This window comes from Puma concolor, chromosome B3 (genome assembly GCF_028749965.1).
Source record: "Puma concolor isolate L17-30 chromosome B3, mPumCon1.1.hap2, whole genome shotgun sequence".
Taxonomy (NCBI): Eukaryota; Metazoa; Chordata; class Mammalia; order Carnivora; family Felidae; genus Puma; species Puma concolor.
The window spans coordinates 33,662,003-33,677,664 of record NC_141672.1 but is presented as its reverse complement, the minus strand read 5'-3'; the positions used below and the strand labels follow the sequence as shown (position 1 = coordinate 33,677,664).

General features: G+C 48.3%; 1 protein-coding gene and 1 long non-coding RNA gene across 4 annotated transcripts in view; both read right to left on the bottom strand.

Moving 5' to 3' along the window:
* LOC147579867 (uncharacterized) overlaps nt 1-6,164 on the bottom strand; it is a 45,369-nt gene extending 39,205 nt beyond the window's left edge. Inside the window, exon 1 of the long non-coding RNA XR_015252231.1 lies at nt 560-6,164. This is a non-coding gene — a long non-coding RNA (uncharacterized LOC147579867). The remainder of the gene's footprint in view (nt 1-559) is intronic.
* Nucleotides 6,165-9,183: 3,019 nt separating this feature from the next.
* The window catches only part of DCAF5 (DDB1 and CUL4 associated factor 5), a 109,915-nt gene continuing 103,436 nt past the window's right edge, over nt 9,184-15,662 (bottom strand). For all 3 annotated transcript variants that reach the window (XM_086709441.1, XM_086709440.1, XM_086709442.1), the window contains exon 9: nt 9,184-13,819. In XM_086709441.1, coding sequence (XP_086565567.1) covers nt 12,050-13,819 — 1,770 coding nt within the window. In that variant the 3' untranslated portion in view covers nt 9,184-12,049. The remainder of the gene's footprint in view (nt 13,820-15,662) is intronic.

Below are 15,662 nucleotides of genomic sequence, written 5' to 3'. Positions count from 1 at the left end.
GATATACCACATTTTATTCGTCCATTCACCAGTTGGTGGACATTTGGGTTGTTTCCACTTTCTGAGGGCTGTGCATAATTCTTCTATGAACATTCACCAACATGTTTTTGTGCGGCCCTCTCTTCTCTTGGTTTATTTATGCACTCATGTCATTCTCCTTCCTCCACAGGTTATAGTTCCAGTGTATGTGATATGTGTCTTTTGTTTTATGCGTTTATGATAAAGGTGCCTCTTGGGTGCGTGCATTTTTCATTTGCCTACATGGTATAGTGTTATGGTTCTTCTGTTTTCCTTTCCTCACTCAGCATTGTGTTTTGAGGATCCATCTATGTTGCCACGAGTAGTACATCTGATCCATTACTGCCAACTCTGTGTGGCCCTCAGGGGCGGGCTGCTACATTTTGCACACCTCTTCCCACAGGGACAAATACTTCCGTGGCACCACACACAAACCCACAATGGACATCCTGGTACACGTCGCCTTCAGGAGCTTGGTGAGAATGTCTAGAATATATGTCCAGGAACGGATTGTTGGGACACAGAATATGTACATACTTACTTTGAGTAGTGCCGGCGGGCAACAAGATTGGGGACACGAGGAGGAGACGGAATTGTTTTCATCCACTTTTCCCACAGAGAAATAAGAACCAAGACATACATTTGCCATCCAGCCTCGCAAAGCCACAGGACACCAGTACTGAGATGCACCGTGCCTGCTGAAGGATAGAGATAGAATTTTATTTCTCGTATCTTTTTATTTCTTGTCTCATACTTCGCTAAGTTTCTAACTTAACACCAACTCCACTTAAATATTCTGGTCTCATAAAGTAGGGTTGTTCTTTACCCCTTGTGGATTAAAATTCCGAAGGAAACCTACTGTTCTAAAAACTTTGCATTGTTCTTGGGGTACAAAGATCTTTGACCGTATAAAGATGATTTTCTCATTTTGTAACTGGGAAGGTATCTGACTCCTGAAACCCTGGCCAGCACTCAGGAGGGCCAAGGAACGGCAAGGAAAGGGAGGGTTCAGATGACCCACTGGGAATTTCTAGTTCTGATTTCAGTGACTTCTGAGAGAGAGATTAAAATCCTTATGGATAGCAGAACATGAGAAATTTCTTCCACGGGCAAGTGCCTACATTTGAGGATGATCAGCCATCCCCACAAAGCTCGGGATGAACAGATCACGGACAGTCTACTGAAGAGGAGTGGTGGGTAAAGTATTCACTCAGAGCCTACCTTATGCGCCTACACCCAAGGGTGCCTCTTTCTACACAGCAGAAGGGCGTCATCAGAAGCCTTTTGCAAAGAATCCATTTGTATGTAATGTGAATCCCTTTGTCCTCATTTTGGTTTCCTACATTTGGATTTCTTGTGAACGGGCTTTTCTGAAAGTGAAGGCCATACTCCTGCTGGACAGACCGAAGGTCTCTGGCCAGTCCCCACGAGCCCCTGGGAGGGCCCTGCAGGGAGCTGGGAGGGGACCCAATGGCTGCACTTCCTGCTTCCTCGGCCTGGCACTCTGCTACTTCTTTTGCCTCACCAGCTGGTGGTTTTCAAATTCTACCTCTGTGGAGCAGCTTCTGTGGCTGGCCTTACTTGGAAGTATTTAGGACAAAAAGAGAACCCAGCATTTCGCGACGCCGAGCTTCATTTCCAGTGTCGCGTCTCACAAATGCTGAGAGGGAATAGACAGGAGGAGAGGACATCTTTGGAGAAGTCACCAGGACTCCCTACTTCCACTCGTCCTGAACATTCTGTTTAACACCAGCATTGTGGACACGGGGCCAAAAGGTCAGCAGGTCACCGGACCTGAAAGAAGACATGATTAGGAGGACAGGCCTCCTTCCTTATCCAAAGCCTCCTGCATGCTGGACGTTGTGTGAGGTGCTTTCCATGTACTTTCACTAACCCACACAACAAATAGCACCACAAGGGAAGACTCTGCTCAACTTTGTGTATGAAGAAATTGAGGTTCAAAAGCGTTAGGTGACCTGGCCCATGTCACAAGGCAAAGTTTACCTAAGTCTCTCTAGCCTTGCTTTGTACTTCCCCAGGCTAGTTTGGACCCCCACTTTCCACCCCACCCGGGGCCCTCATTTCTCCCTGACTCACTACTTCTGCTATTCTAAGGTGACTGGGCTCTGACTCAGAGCATTAGGGAAGGAGGTTTCTTGGCACCAGGAGAGGGGACACAGGGCTCAGGAGACGGTTTACAGATGGAATAAGCTTGTTAGTTCCCTCTCTGCTGGAACTGAGGGGAAGCAGCAGCTGGAGAGAAATGCCCAGAAGTGGGCAGGAAAGAGCAAAGGAGGGACTGGGCACGAGAAAGCAGGGTCGACGCAGAAGCTGTTTCTCAGTCCAGCTCTCTGACCGCACGGCCCCTCAAAGAGGGCCCCACAGTGTGCCCTTGAGAGAGGTAGATTGAACAGCAGAAGCAGCCTGGGGAACTGGGCAGCTAAGCCACTCTGAGGGCTTAAAGTCACACTAGGGACTGAGAGGAAGAAAGTCCCTGTGACTGTGGGGCTTGGCAGGTGTGACAGATTTGCGCTGGCCTCAGGTTTTCCCTCCACATCCCCTACTTCCCCCCACCCACTATGCAGGCTCCCAAGCCTGGCTGGTCATGGGGCTGGTGGCCCTGTCAGAAAAGGGGAAAGGAAGGAAGACTGGGTAGGGGAACGTGCAGAGCTCTGGGGACAGAACCCATGGTATACTCAGCATGGGGGCAGGGAGAGAATAGAGGAGGAGAGCCGTGGAGCTCAAATGCCTCCCTTTCTGGACTGGGCATTCCACCTGTTGGAGCTTGCGGGGCTGTGGTGTATGGCTGAGCAGGTACACGGCTGTGTGTCCCACAGTTCCAGGAGGTGCCAGCCATGCAGACCACAGTGAAGGGCAGCCCTCAGGGATAGGCACGCCACAGGCTGCAGAAGCCTAGGGATAGTCTTGCCCTCGGGTGCCTGGAGGTAATCTTGAGGCTTCCCATCATTCCAAATCTTAAAGGTGGGAACCTTGGAGCTTGAGCACCGTCCAGGAATTGAAGAGGCCATCGCCTATTGTGAGGTCAGGTGATCCTGGCTAGGGCCTGGCCAGCCTTCCTTTTTTTTTTTTTTTTTTTTTTTTTTGATTTTAAGTAATCTCTACACTCAGCGTGGGGCTTGAAACTCACAACTCTGGGGTGCCTGGGTGGCTCAGTCGGTTAAGCGGCCGACTTCGGCTCAGGTCATGATCTCGCGGTCTGTGAGTTCGAGCCCCACGTCGGGCTCTGTGCTGACAGCTCAGAGCCTGGAGCCTGTTTCAGATTCTGTGTCTCCCTCTCTCTGACCCTCCCCTGTTCATGCTCTGTCTCTCTCTGTCTCAAAAATAAATAAACGTTAAAAAAAAAATTAAAAAAATAAAAGAAACTCACAACTCCGAGATCAAGAGTTGCCTTCTCTACAGACGGAGCCAGGCAGGTGCCCCAAAGATCCCCTTCCTGACTGCCAAGGCCTTGTCCCTCGCCCCACAGGTGCCAAAGGCTGATATGGCAGTCTTTGATCTATCACTGCATCAGCAATCACAGGAGCCAATTTCAATTCAATTAAAAACAAAATCTAAATGATCTCACTGTACACAAATAAGCTGATCACCTTGAATGATGCCAGAGCTTGGCCTTACAGGCCTGCTACTCCAATCACTCAAGTCTGTATCAGAAGTGTGACTTCTTTCCAAAGGAGACCCCCAGGCCTCACCTTGGTCCTCTGCCTTTTCATGTTCCTGTCCCTCCTCCTGGCTCCCCCTTGCCCCTGTTGTCCAGTGCACCAGCATCAGGATCAGCCCAGCCAACCCTCCTCTTCCCTTTCTACCAACTGGAATCCAAGAACTTGCTTTTTACCAAAAGAGGTAAAAGCAGTGTAGATGTTCAGGCAGGGGATCCAAACCCCACGCCTCAGGGACGTCTCAAGCACACCTGCTGGTCTGAGGAGGAAGGAAGGTTGCTGACTGGACCTCAAATCGGGAGGAGAGAGAAGTCAGTGGGTCGGATGGAGCTGCTGACTGGACTCAACTGGCCTCACAAGGAATACCCTGATTCAACAGGAGCCCATGCCTGGGACATCCTCATGGGTCTCCCCACAGAAGCACAAGCTAGGGGAGCTGCAGGATTTGGACACTGGCCTGAGCAGAAGGACACGCTTGCCCTCGTGCCACCCCTTGCCCCACAGTCGGACAGACTTGGGATGAGGCCGAGTCTCCAGCAGCTGTTCTGGCCTTCCCCAGGAAGGCCAAGCCTGACAGCTCCTGCCCAGGAAATTCCAGTCCAGGCAGCTGCTTGAGGAACAAAATGCAGGAGTTCCCTTTGGGCAGGAGAGTTTAAAACTGGAATAAAGACAAAGGGATCAGAGCTGTAAGCTGCTTCTCCCAGCTTGTTTTCAAAGAAAAAAATCTCACCAGAACCCAACAGCTAAGAAGAACACAGTGATTTGAACCCGTCTTCCTGGGCCTGCAGCTGGGCAGATACCATTTAAAATTTGTTCCATCCTCTTTGGTCCTGGCATGCTAACAACTGGAAACTGTCTGTTCCATTCTTCAGTCCCTGCATACCTCAAACCTCAGCTGCTACCTTCTGGTCCCTTTTATCTTTTTTTCCGGTCACCCAGCCTGTTTGCTGCTCATCTCTGAAAGTCTTCCAAGGGATTTATCGACATCTCCAGGGGCTGAAACATCAGGAAGGCATTCATAATACAGGAGGGGTCAGAGTTGCTGAACAGTGCAGGGACAGGTCACATTAGTCTAAGGGACCGTGTGTCGATTTTCTGGGTGGTGAGTGTGGTCCAAGCTAGGCTGACCTGGTTTTTCCTTTGCACAAGCCTCTTCTCTCTTCGCCCTGCCTCCTTGCCAGCCATTTTCAATCCCTGCTGCTGCTGCATACTATAATCGGAGCCTGGAGTCACGCTGGGTGAGGGTGAGGAGATCAAGGTGAGCTCCTCCGCCCAAACAAAAACCCACATTAGGAGCAGCAAGATGTGAGGAGAGTACTAGCCTCAGAGACCAGGCCAAGCCATTTTACCCCTAACATGAGGGGATTGAAACGGATGATATAGCTGACCACCCCCTACCTCTTTCAGGATCAGGTCAAAAATGCTAATTTGGGCCCAAACACTTCTGATGTCCTCCCAGTCTCCCTAACCCTTGCTCTGGCTTCTCTTCCCGGCAAACATGTTCCATTTGAAAAGCTTTTTCCCCCAAGTATAATTCCACTGCCTCTTTCCACCAGCAATTCAAAACCCTCCTGTCTCATGTTTCTCTGCCTGTCCTCTCCAAGTGCCATGCACATGCTCTTAGATCTCTATTCCAGATCTGCCCTGAGGGGGTGGGTGGGCTGGGACTGAACTCTGACCCTTTTGCCCCCTGGCCTAATCAGACCACTGTTGGTTTTGCTGTGGCTTAGCTTTTTCTTGAATCAGATGTTATAGAATATTAGACACACACACACACACACACACACACACACACACACACACACACACACACGAAACAATCTTGCGCGGAAAACTCTGATCAAAACTTTTCCTTGGTACAAACACGGAGCATTTCCATGGCTTGCCACTTTCCTGATCTTCTGGGGCTGGTCTAAAGCCAGATTGGGGAATTTCAGCTCTGAAGGCCAGAGAGAAGTTTGCTGTCCCAGCTCCTGAGGTCTGGGTCATCTCCAGCACCACCATACTAAGACTACAGTTTAATGAAATCTGCCACTCCTTCCCTGCCTCCTGCAGACTTGCTGTCCTAAGCAAGGAAATGTGAGGCCCCAGCCAGGCCTGCCCTTTTTCTTAAGCTCTCAGCTCACAGCCTTTAGATAGCTGGCTTCCTAAATTGCAGGTGATGTCCAAGGCCCTAGACTCTGCTTTAGGCAGGTCCACTATAACGGGGATAATGTATTCTTTTCCTATGGCTTCAGATTAAGGTTTGCTAATAAACAGTAAATTCTTTCTCTGAGGGAGAACTTACTTTCCATATTCCTTGGCATACCTCATTCAAAAAAGCCTTCTAGGTGGCATACACGTTATTAACAATAAGCAATGAAAGAGGATGTGTTAATGACAGCAACCATTTTAGTGCTTAGTATATATCTGGCACTGTCCTAAGCTATATACACACACACACACATATATATATATATATATATATATACACACACACACACACACACACACACACACACACACACACACACACATATATACATATATATGTATGTGTGTGTGTGTGTGTGTATATATATATATATATATTTTTTTTTTGGTGTTTATTTTTGAGAGAGAGAGACAGTGTGAGCAGGCGAGGGGCAGAGAGAGAGGGAGACAGAAAATCCAGAGCAGGCTCCAGGCTCTGAGCTGTCAGCACAGAGCTCAACATGGGGCTCAAACTTGCGAACCGCGAGATCATGACCTGAGCCGAAGTTGGACGGTTAACCGACTGAACCACCCAGGCACCCCCTAAGCTATATTTATATCTATGCTCATTTAACCCTCTAACAATGTGCTGAAATAGCCACTCTCTCCCCTTTTATGGATGAGGAGCTTCAGGCTCTGAGCAGTTGTACACTTGCCAAAGATCCTGCTCACCAGTTGGTTCTGGTAGACACTATAGGGATGCCTCAGGAAGGAGAACTCCACAGAACGGGATCTAGAGGGCCCATGGAATTGAAGGAACCCAATTTTAGAGCTGAGAGGGATCTATATTTCAGTTTCCAAGAGTTTGTGTGACTTGCCTAAGCCTCATGCAGCTACTCCACTTAAGAACTAGTATAGGAGGTGCCTGGGTGGCTCAGTTGGTTAAGCGGCCGACTTTGGCTCAGGTCATGATCTCGCAGTCCGTGAGTTTGAGCCTCGCGTCGGGCTCTGTGCTGACAGGTCAGAGCCTGGAGCCTGTTTCAGATTCTGTGTCTCCCTCTCTCTCTGCCCCTCCCCTGTTCATGCTCTGTCTCTCTGTCTCAAAAATAAATAAACGTTAAAAAAAAAAAAAGAACTAGTATAGAATCCACTTATTTTGCTAGTTCAATGCCATTTCCAGCCAAGTCACAGGTCTCTCTTATGAGGAAAAGAAAAGAAGTAAGGTTTAACAATTTAAGGTAGGGAGGGTCTCAGAGAGACTAGAAATGTTAGAAAACATTGACATGAAAAGAAAGTAAGAAATGGTGGTGGGGGTAGGCCTCAAATATCATCACTAACCAGTCTAGAAGTGGTCAAGGGGATGTTTGTTACCCTATAAAAACCTATGCAATCTCCAGTAGCCACACACTCATCTGGTGTTTGGGCATGCTTAAGTGTGTTGGTGTTCAGGTCATTATACGATCATTATTTCATGGAATGAATGCATTCTGGCAAAGAGAATTTCTCCCAAGCCAATCCTGCATGTTTATGGACTTCCATTATATTCTTATTTATTTTTTAACATTTTTAACTAATCTTTTACGCCCTATGTGGGGCCCAAACTGATGACCCTAATATGGAGTCACACGGTCCACCAACTGAGCCAGCAGGGCTCCCCTTGACTTCCATTCGAAATGAAGCAATTTACTTGGGGATTCTGGGGAATCTTGATAACCAAGTGTTTTAGAGGCCAGTCCGTGACATGTTCAGTGCTAGTTCTGTGGATCTGGAAAGCTGCTGAACTCACCTAGCATTCATTTCTTCCCTTGCAGTCTTCCCTCGACCACAAAAACGTCTCTCATGCCTAAGGATCCTGGGTTGGCACCCAGATATCTTCGTGGTTTACTGCCTTTCTCCAGCCTTGGTGGGGGTACTAACAAAGCCAGCTAGAAAGAGACTTGGAAGCTAGCATTCTATACTTCAACTGGAACATTCCATTAGCTCATGGCTTTGGGTTCCAGAAAGGAGCTCGTTTCCCAACTTCAGTAATTTGAAATACTAGATATCCCATTTCCTTACAATGGGACTGTCTTGTCAACAAGCCCCAAAGGACCCTTCTGCACAGCTCAAGGTAACCCCGTTGAGGGGGTGGAGTGGAGCAACCCTGCAGCTGGTCTCTTGCCATGTCATTGCTGGCCCCAGGGAAGTTCATCTTTGTCTCTGAGCCTCCGTTCTTTTTTTTTTTTTTTTTTAAATGCTTATTTAGAGAGAGCCAGAAAGAGTGTGAGTGGGGGAGGGGTAGAGAGAGGGAGACACAGAATCCGAAGCAGGCTCCAGGCTCTGAGCTGTTAAGATAGAGCCCGACGTGGGGCTCTAACTCTTGAACTGCCACATCATGACCTGAGCCGAAGTCAGACTCTTAACAGACTGAGCCACCCAGGTGTCCCTCTCAGCCTCCAGTTCTGAGAGCCATCTTACCACCTTTGCACTAAGAGTGAATTGCAATTAGTGTGCACATGGTTCAGATTTCTTTTTACAGTTTTCTTCTGTTACATGTGAAATAATTCAAAATTACTTCCAAGCCACCTGAATTCATGTTCTTTCATTCCGGTATGAGCGCTCAAGCACAAATGAGCACTTAGACTGAAATATCCCACCTGAGAGAACTGCACAGGTTGTCCAAAGCCATTATCTTGCTGCTGTAGGCAAGTCTGGACTCATGGAGCCTCACTTCACCTTAGTGTTTCAACCCTGGCCCACTGCCTTGCTTAGGTCGTAAGAGGTGGATGGCCTTCCTTTAGAAGTGTCTATCTTCCTCACAAGAGTCTTGGTTGGCAAGAATTTTTCAGTTAACTAAAAGCGGCAGCTTTACAGGCAAGATATGGAAGGTCTTTTCTTCTTCTTCTTTTTTTTTTAAGGAAAACGCTTGCAAAGCATGCCTGAAACAGGGCAGGAAAAGCAACTTGTTATTTGGAAACATCAAAAACTTTCTTTTGGGGCCGTTCGTAATGTTACTTCACTGCATCACTCCCTCCGTTCCAGCCAATAAAAGGGTTAATTCCAGGATCTCACTATTCTGAGTCCACGCAAGCCTGCGAAAGGAGACCAAGTAGATACCTCCTCCTACCCTACATTTTATTGTCCAGATGTGACCTTTGTCCCATACCTAGAGGTGGCAATGACCATTGGCATGGATGTAGAGTACCACAGTTTTTCTTCTAGTCTTCAGAGTGGCTTTGAATTGAGTTTCAACTAGGCGAGAATTAAAACAGGAAAGAAATGAAGGATCGGGGGTGTCTAAGCAACCAAGTCTTCCCTGGAAGAGAAGAGGAAGCCGTGAGAAGTGAATAATAGGTTTATTTGCATATACACAAGAGAAGAGCTAGCGTTGCTGGGAGTCACAAGAGGAGGGGCTTGTGAGGAGGTAAGGCTTCAGCAGAGGAAGGCACCTTGACAAACAAGGGATTCCTGGCTTAGTAAATCAAGCACAGTTGCAACCTTCTTTTGCCCCAAGCCAACTCATTTACTGCTGTCCTAGAGACACAGGAATTACTTACAAAACCAGGCAGAAAATAAAGTGGAAAGAAACGGTTTTACCTCTCTGGACCAGCCACTTAAAAAATTTATATACAGGATACAGGAAAAAAAAAAAAACAAAACAACATAAGAGGCACTTTCAAATAGTTCTTAATCTAATCAGTGCCGTCTGTCCTGCTAGTAAAAATACCATCATGAAAGACTTTGGGGATCAAATGTGCCTCCAAAGTTGGGGCCTCAGTTCACAAGGATTCTGGAAGTGGTTCCTGCCAGGTTTCCAGGCCTACGATCACAAGACAGGAGATTTCTGGAAGTGAGAGTGGAGTGGCTATGGAGATAAGCATTTCTCAGCCTGTTCCAGTGAGTGTCTTGTGGGCTTATCTCCTAGCAAGTGGAATCTGGGGTGCTGGGAAGAGTCTCTCCCAAGGATAGGAGACATCCTTGCTAAAAACGATCTTTCTTGAACACTAAAACTGAACCAGAATGAACTTTGACTTCTCTTTGGAGAACTCAAATGAAATTAAGGCTTTTTACATGAAAAACCAAGTTCTGCATTTGGAAACAATAAAACCACCAAGTGGCTGTTTCCCAAGGGAACTTAACTTCTTTTCCTCTAGGAACAGTGGATTGTCCTAAGAGCAATCAGAAGAGGCTACCTACTTGATTAGGTAAAACAAAAAGATTAGGGAGGCTGACTAGGAAGGGGAAGAGAAACACACACTGAGTGATGATATCTTTTTTTTGTATATAAAGGATTAAAAAATTCCAATTTAATAAATTTTGGAAAAGCAAATGTAAAATGACTTGGGCTTATAAAACCAGAATTTACAATTATCTGTGAATAGTCAAAGACAAATCATAGAACCATTTTCATTACAAATCCAAAGTAATTCTAATAGTTACAGAATCACTTTCCCACTCCCCCCCACCCACTGCCCCCGTGAGATTACAGTTGTTAAATTGTAAGCATCTCCACTGCTACTCATAGTCCCTCATCTCCTTCTCCTAAGACAGTGTTTTCATACCCAAGTCACATCACACATACCAGGCACGTCTTTCCTTTCACAAAGCTTAGCCAGATGATATCTCCTTTTGGCTGAGATCAACAACCTTCCTTTTATAAATAATCTTTCTTCCCCCAGCGCCTAAATTCATCCAAGTCTTCATCCTCCACATGGTCCCAGTCCCAGTAGGACGGGCCCTCCTCTAAAAGGAACACTGTATCAGTCACACATTCGGTCCTCTCTACGCCAATGCTGGCCGCACCCCAAGTGGTCTAGCACATTTGCACCCAAGAAAAGTTACAGTGTGCCTCTTTCCCTCTCTTCCTCATTTCTTGCCACGATTCTGCTTTTTCATGACATCTGTGCTGACGAGATATCTGGTCATCCCTAGGTCTTCCTGCTTTGTGCAACTATGACCAAGTGACTGTAAGGATGGACCACTGTGATGCTGAAAATCTCTTGGTCTTTCCCCCTCTCGGTGAAATGCAGACTCTGCCAGGAGCCAGGAGCCTTAAACCAGAGACTCTTCTCTGCCTCCTAACACACCAACTCAACAGGAATCGGTTATTTAGAGATGCTTACTGCTCTGCAGGATCTAGTCAGAACACCACAGCCTCTGCTAGTTGCAAGCCCGGGGGAAGATGCCAGTTTCCTTCAATTCTGACCAAGCATTTTGGGTTGAATTAAAAGAACATGGCACCACACTCTGTTCTTCACTACACTTCTTCATTAACATACCTATGACATCTGCTTAAATCGTCTGAGCACCAAGCTCTTCAGAGCTGCCTTTTCCCCCTCCCTTCATCACAGAGGGCCAAGGAAGTGCCCGCTGGCCTCAAGAGCTCCTCTTAGGAAGTAGTACCTAACTGGTTAAAGCAGTCCCCCATAACTAGTTCTAGTTCATGGCCTCCATACAGAGTGTGGCCCAGCACTGCTCAATTTGCCATGGGTGAAGTTGACCAGGAATCTACGTTCTCTGGAATCTGATCTCAAGTGCTAACCTCCCATTAGCATTAAAAACACTTCACTTTTAGTGTGTCCACATTAAATGCTCAATGAAGAAGTGCTACTGAGAGAAAACATGGAAGGAAAGTTTCCTTCAGAAAGGAACCATGTGTTCCTTCCATCATGGAAGGCTTGTTTCCATTCTCCCCTTCATTTTTTCAGCATAAATCCACAACTCATTGGCAGGGCAGTCGGATTCAGCAGGCACTCACCATTAAGACCAGAACACTGACAGCATGTAAACAAGGTGAGATGGCAAAAGATACAGATCCATTGATCCTTCCCGATGGAGAACCAAAAGAAAAGCCTCGGAGACAATGAGCTCACACGTGCCGGTGAACACACACAAGAACAAGTCAAATGTCTCAACAAGGATTTACTTTAACAAAACGCACAGGTACGCGATGCTCAAGTCTTACTAGAAAGGAGTCACTTGGATTTCCCCCCCACCTCTCCTTACACAGCACAAGCCAGTGACCAGCTAAACATTCAGACCCATTATTGAATAGAAGGGAGCAGCATCAGACACAAAATCTCAGGCCCTGGTTTTATGTGCCTTTAATACTTTTTTTCCTTTTCTCTGCGTTCACTAAACAGGATTAAAAATTTTCTTTGTAAAGCTACTTTTCATAGCTTTTTGTTTTCCCTTTGTATTTATCATGTTTTTAATTTCTTCTCTGAGGAGGAATTCTCTGAATCTGTATCTTCCAATTCGATTCGGTGCCTTTTGAGGCCACTGTGGCCGTGAACAGCCCTACTGCTGTCTGTGTCTGGGGGGTCAGTGGGGTCCTCTCTCGTTCCAGCACTGGGGGTCTCACAGGCCATTTCAGACCCACAACAATCTTTGTGTAGGAGCGTCCCTGTCAGGGACAAGTTATCATGGTCAGTGTCCGAATGTCCTGGGGAAGAGCAGGCTACTGTCTCCAGCTCCCCGAAGTTCTGCCCATTGTTGTGGGGATGAGGGGGGCGGGGGTGTAAGCGTCCATTGTTGTGGTTGGCACAGATGGTTTCGGGGCTCCGCTCCTCACTGTCATCAGACTGGGTCCTGGGACAGCTGCCAGACCCACTGCTGAGAGTGGAGCCAGATGCCTTGGGGACAGGAGGAGAGGGCGGCTCCTCAGCCCGGCTGCTTAGGGCCTTGCTCAGGGCCTTTCCATTGAGCTTCTTGGTTTCGAAAGAATGTTCTACAGAGCTACCATTGTTAGTGTCCTGTGAGGTATCTTCTGGCGCCTCTGCCCAAGGGTGGCTGCTGTGCTCATGGCCTGGGCCATTGCTGGGATTTCTAGCAGAAGTCCCTTCTTTAAAAGCATCCTTGCTGCGACCTTCAGGGGGCAGGTCCTGGTTCCGCTGGGCTATGGTCATGCTTAGACAGGCTTCCTTACTGGAAGAAGGGGCTGGGTTATCCTTGTGGCTGGTTCCGGCTCTCCCTTCGTCGGCCTCCCCAGCCACGAGGGAGCTCTCTCCATCTTTGTTATTTGAGTAGGAGATATATGAGTAGCGGAGCCACTTGTAAGCCTTATAAATTTTTCGTTCAACCGACTCTATGTCAGAGGTTGGCGATGCTCGGCTCGGCTGAATCTCCAGGGTGGAAGTGCCCCGCTCAGGGGAGGACGTCGGGGAGGAGGAGAGGTCATCCACTTTGATCTGGGGGTAATCGTAGTTGTCTTCTCCAATGTAGGTGTTGGCGGGCTTGCTCGCAGGGGTGGGCCTCTCTTCCCGGGGTGTCTTCTGTCGGCGCCGCATGGCGTTCCGCTGCCGCGTGGAGGTTCGGCGCTCGTTCAGCTCCTCCTGGTCCTCAGAGCTGCTGGAGCTGCTGGAGCTGCTGGACTCGTCTTCAGGGCTGGGAGACCGCGGCCGGGGGAAGAGATCTGTGTCCAGCTCAACCTCGCAGGCGTTCTCCTCAGAGTCGGACTCGTTGGAGAGTGCCAGGAGGCGTTTGTCCTGGTAGCGCCGCAGGGCAGACAGGCGCTGCTGGCGAGAGGCTGCGTCCTCGCACGTGGGCGGCGGTGGAGGCGAGGCCACCGCGTTGGTGGTGGTGACCCGCAGGGGCCCCAGATGGAAGGCGCTGTCGGCATTCTCGTCCACCGTGGGTGGAGGGGAACGGGGCAGCGAGGCTGAGGACTCTGAGTCAGTGTAGCCTGAGCGTTCGCTGACCCCAGCGTGCAGCTGGAGTATAGTGCTCTCACTGAGGTCGCTGTCGGAGTCAGAGCTCCAGCCCTCGATCTCTCGGCGCACCAACGAGTCAAAGAAGGCCATCATCCGGGGGTCTTCCTGCACGGACTGGTTGGCATAGTCGTGTGACAGGCCACTCCCGCTGTTCAGCACAAGGCTGATGTATTCTTCGTGGGTATAGAGGCAGCGGGAATCATCCTCAATCCGTCCGTCTAGGTCTCCTGTACATCCTGGCTGCTTGTATGGGCTCCAGATCTGCACAGAAGGCAAAAACAAAACCAAGGCCTGATTGGGAGGTACTCTAAAGCTGGTAGTGATAAAGAACACTAAGGCAGAGTTTCTCCGGACCCTCCCCTGCCATTTAGCCAGGATTTGCTAGCCAGTTTTAAAAATTTATTCTTTACCAGACTGGATTATGTGGGCCACACATGAAAACCCAGGCTTCTAGAGTCAGATGTTGGAAAAAGCATTGTCTAGGACACGGCATCAGCCTAGTGTTGGGAAAGCGAAGTCCCGTCTCTAAGCGCAGCACAGTGACACGCCATCTCCCCTACAGCGCCCCCTCTCCTTTAGCTTCCTGTGTTAGTAGCGTGGAAATTACAACAACCCCCTTCATAATCTTGAAGGGCAGGGGAAGACTTGAAGATTGGCCAACGTTCTCAAAACTCTCAGAAGACTGAAGCTGTGCACAGGGAGGTGCCACTTTTCCAAAGTGGAAACAGACCCAGCAGTCAGTCCTCCGTGGTAGTTAGTATTTCAGCCTATAACTCCACTTCTCCCCAACTGCAACATTTCTATTTTTAACTAATGGGAATTGCTTGTGGAGCTTGATAAGAATAGCCAACTGCCTACACTGCAGTTCCCTCTTGGACATGCAGGCATCAGTTACCCAGGAAACTGGGTTCTCTTAACCAGGTTGCTGCTGGCCTGTTCCCCAACTCTTCTGTTAGCTACAGGAATGGGTAGGACATACACCCCAAGACTGGAGCCCCACCCTTTAACAGCCTCCACTCTATCACCAGAGATACAGGCTGACAACCAGAGGATCTAGGCAGAGCTAGGTAGGACTCAAACTCAGGTGTGCCTGACTGCAAAGGCCCAACTTTACAAGTGGAATAAGTTATGCAAAAATCCAGTTCAAGGTAATTAAGCTGTCACTGCAAATGAGAATGCTTAGCTTCACCTGACTGCCAGACTGGTCCATGGAGCAGCTCACAGAAGCTCAGTTACATCAGCCGGTAGCCATGGCAACTCAGATGAAATTCCAGGCGATTTTCTTGCCTGACAGGCTGGTGTCTATCTTTAGGCACCCAACCCAGAAAACAGGGCTCTTCATTCTCTAACCTGGATCAAGACAATGCCTTTGCTTCCCCAAAGCTATCCAAGGACAAATTTACCTCCTTATGAGCACTTTCCTGAGGCCCAACCCTTCCCATGCAAACTTGTAACTTCTGGGAGGCAGAATCTCTTTGGAGGATCCCCAGTTCAAAAGGGGCTAGAAAAACCTAAATTAGCTCTTTTCACCAATTCTTACTTTAGATTTATTCTTCTTTTGACTTTGTTCCCTGCCCACAACTCCTCAGGCGTTCTCCCGTCTCCATCTTCATTATGTGACCCAGGGGAGGTTTTAAGTAGTGGTTCTCACAACCCAAAGTGCGCAAGAATCACCTGAAGAGTCATAACAGTGTTGACTCCTGAGTCCCCCCTTAGAGATTCTGATTCACTACATCACCACTGGGTACCAGGGCTCTGCATTTTTAACAAGGAGAGACCAACATTTAAGAAACACTAGTATACGGTTAGAAAATAGTGGAGGGGCACATGTGTGGCTCAGTCTGTTAAGCATCTGACTCTTGATTTCAGCTCAGGTCATGATCTCATGGTTCATGAGTTTGAGCTCTACATCGGGCTCTGTTGCTGACAGGGCAGAGCCTACTTGGGATTCTCTCTCCCCCTCTCTCTCTGCGCCACCCCCACTCTCTCTCTCAAAAATAAATATAGAAAAAAAATTTATTTTTGAGAGAGCACAAGTGGGGGGGGCAGAGAGAGGGGGACAGAGGATGCAAAGCAGGCTCCATGCTGACAGCAGCGAGCCTGA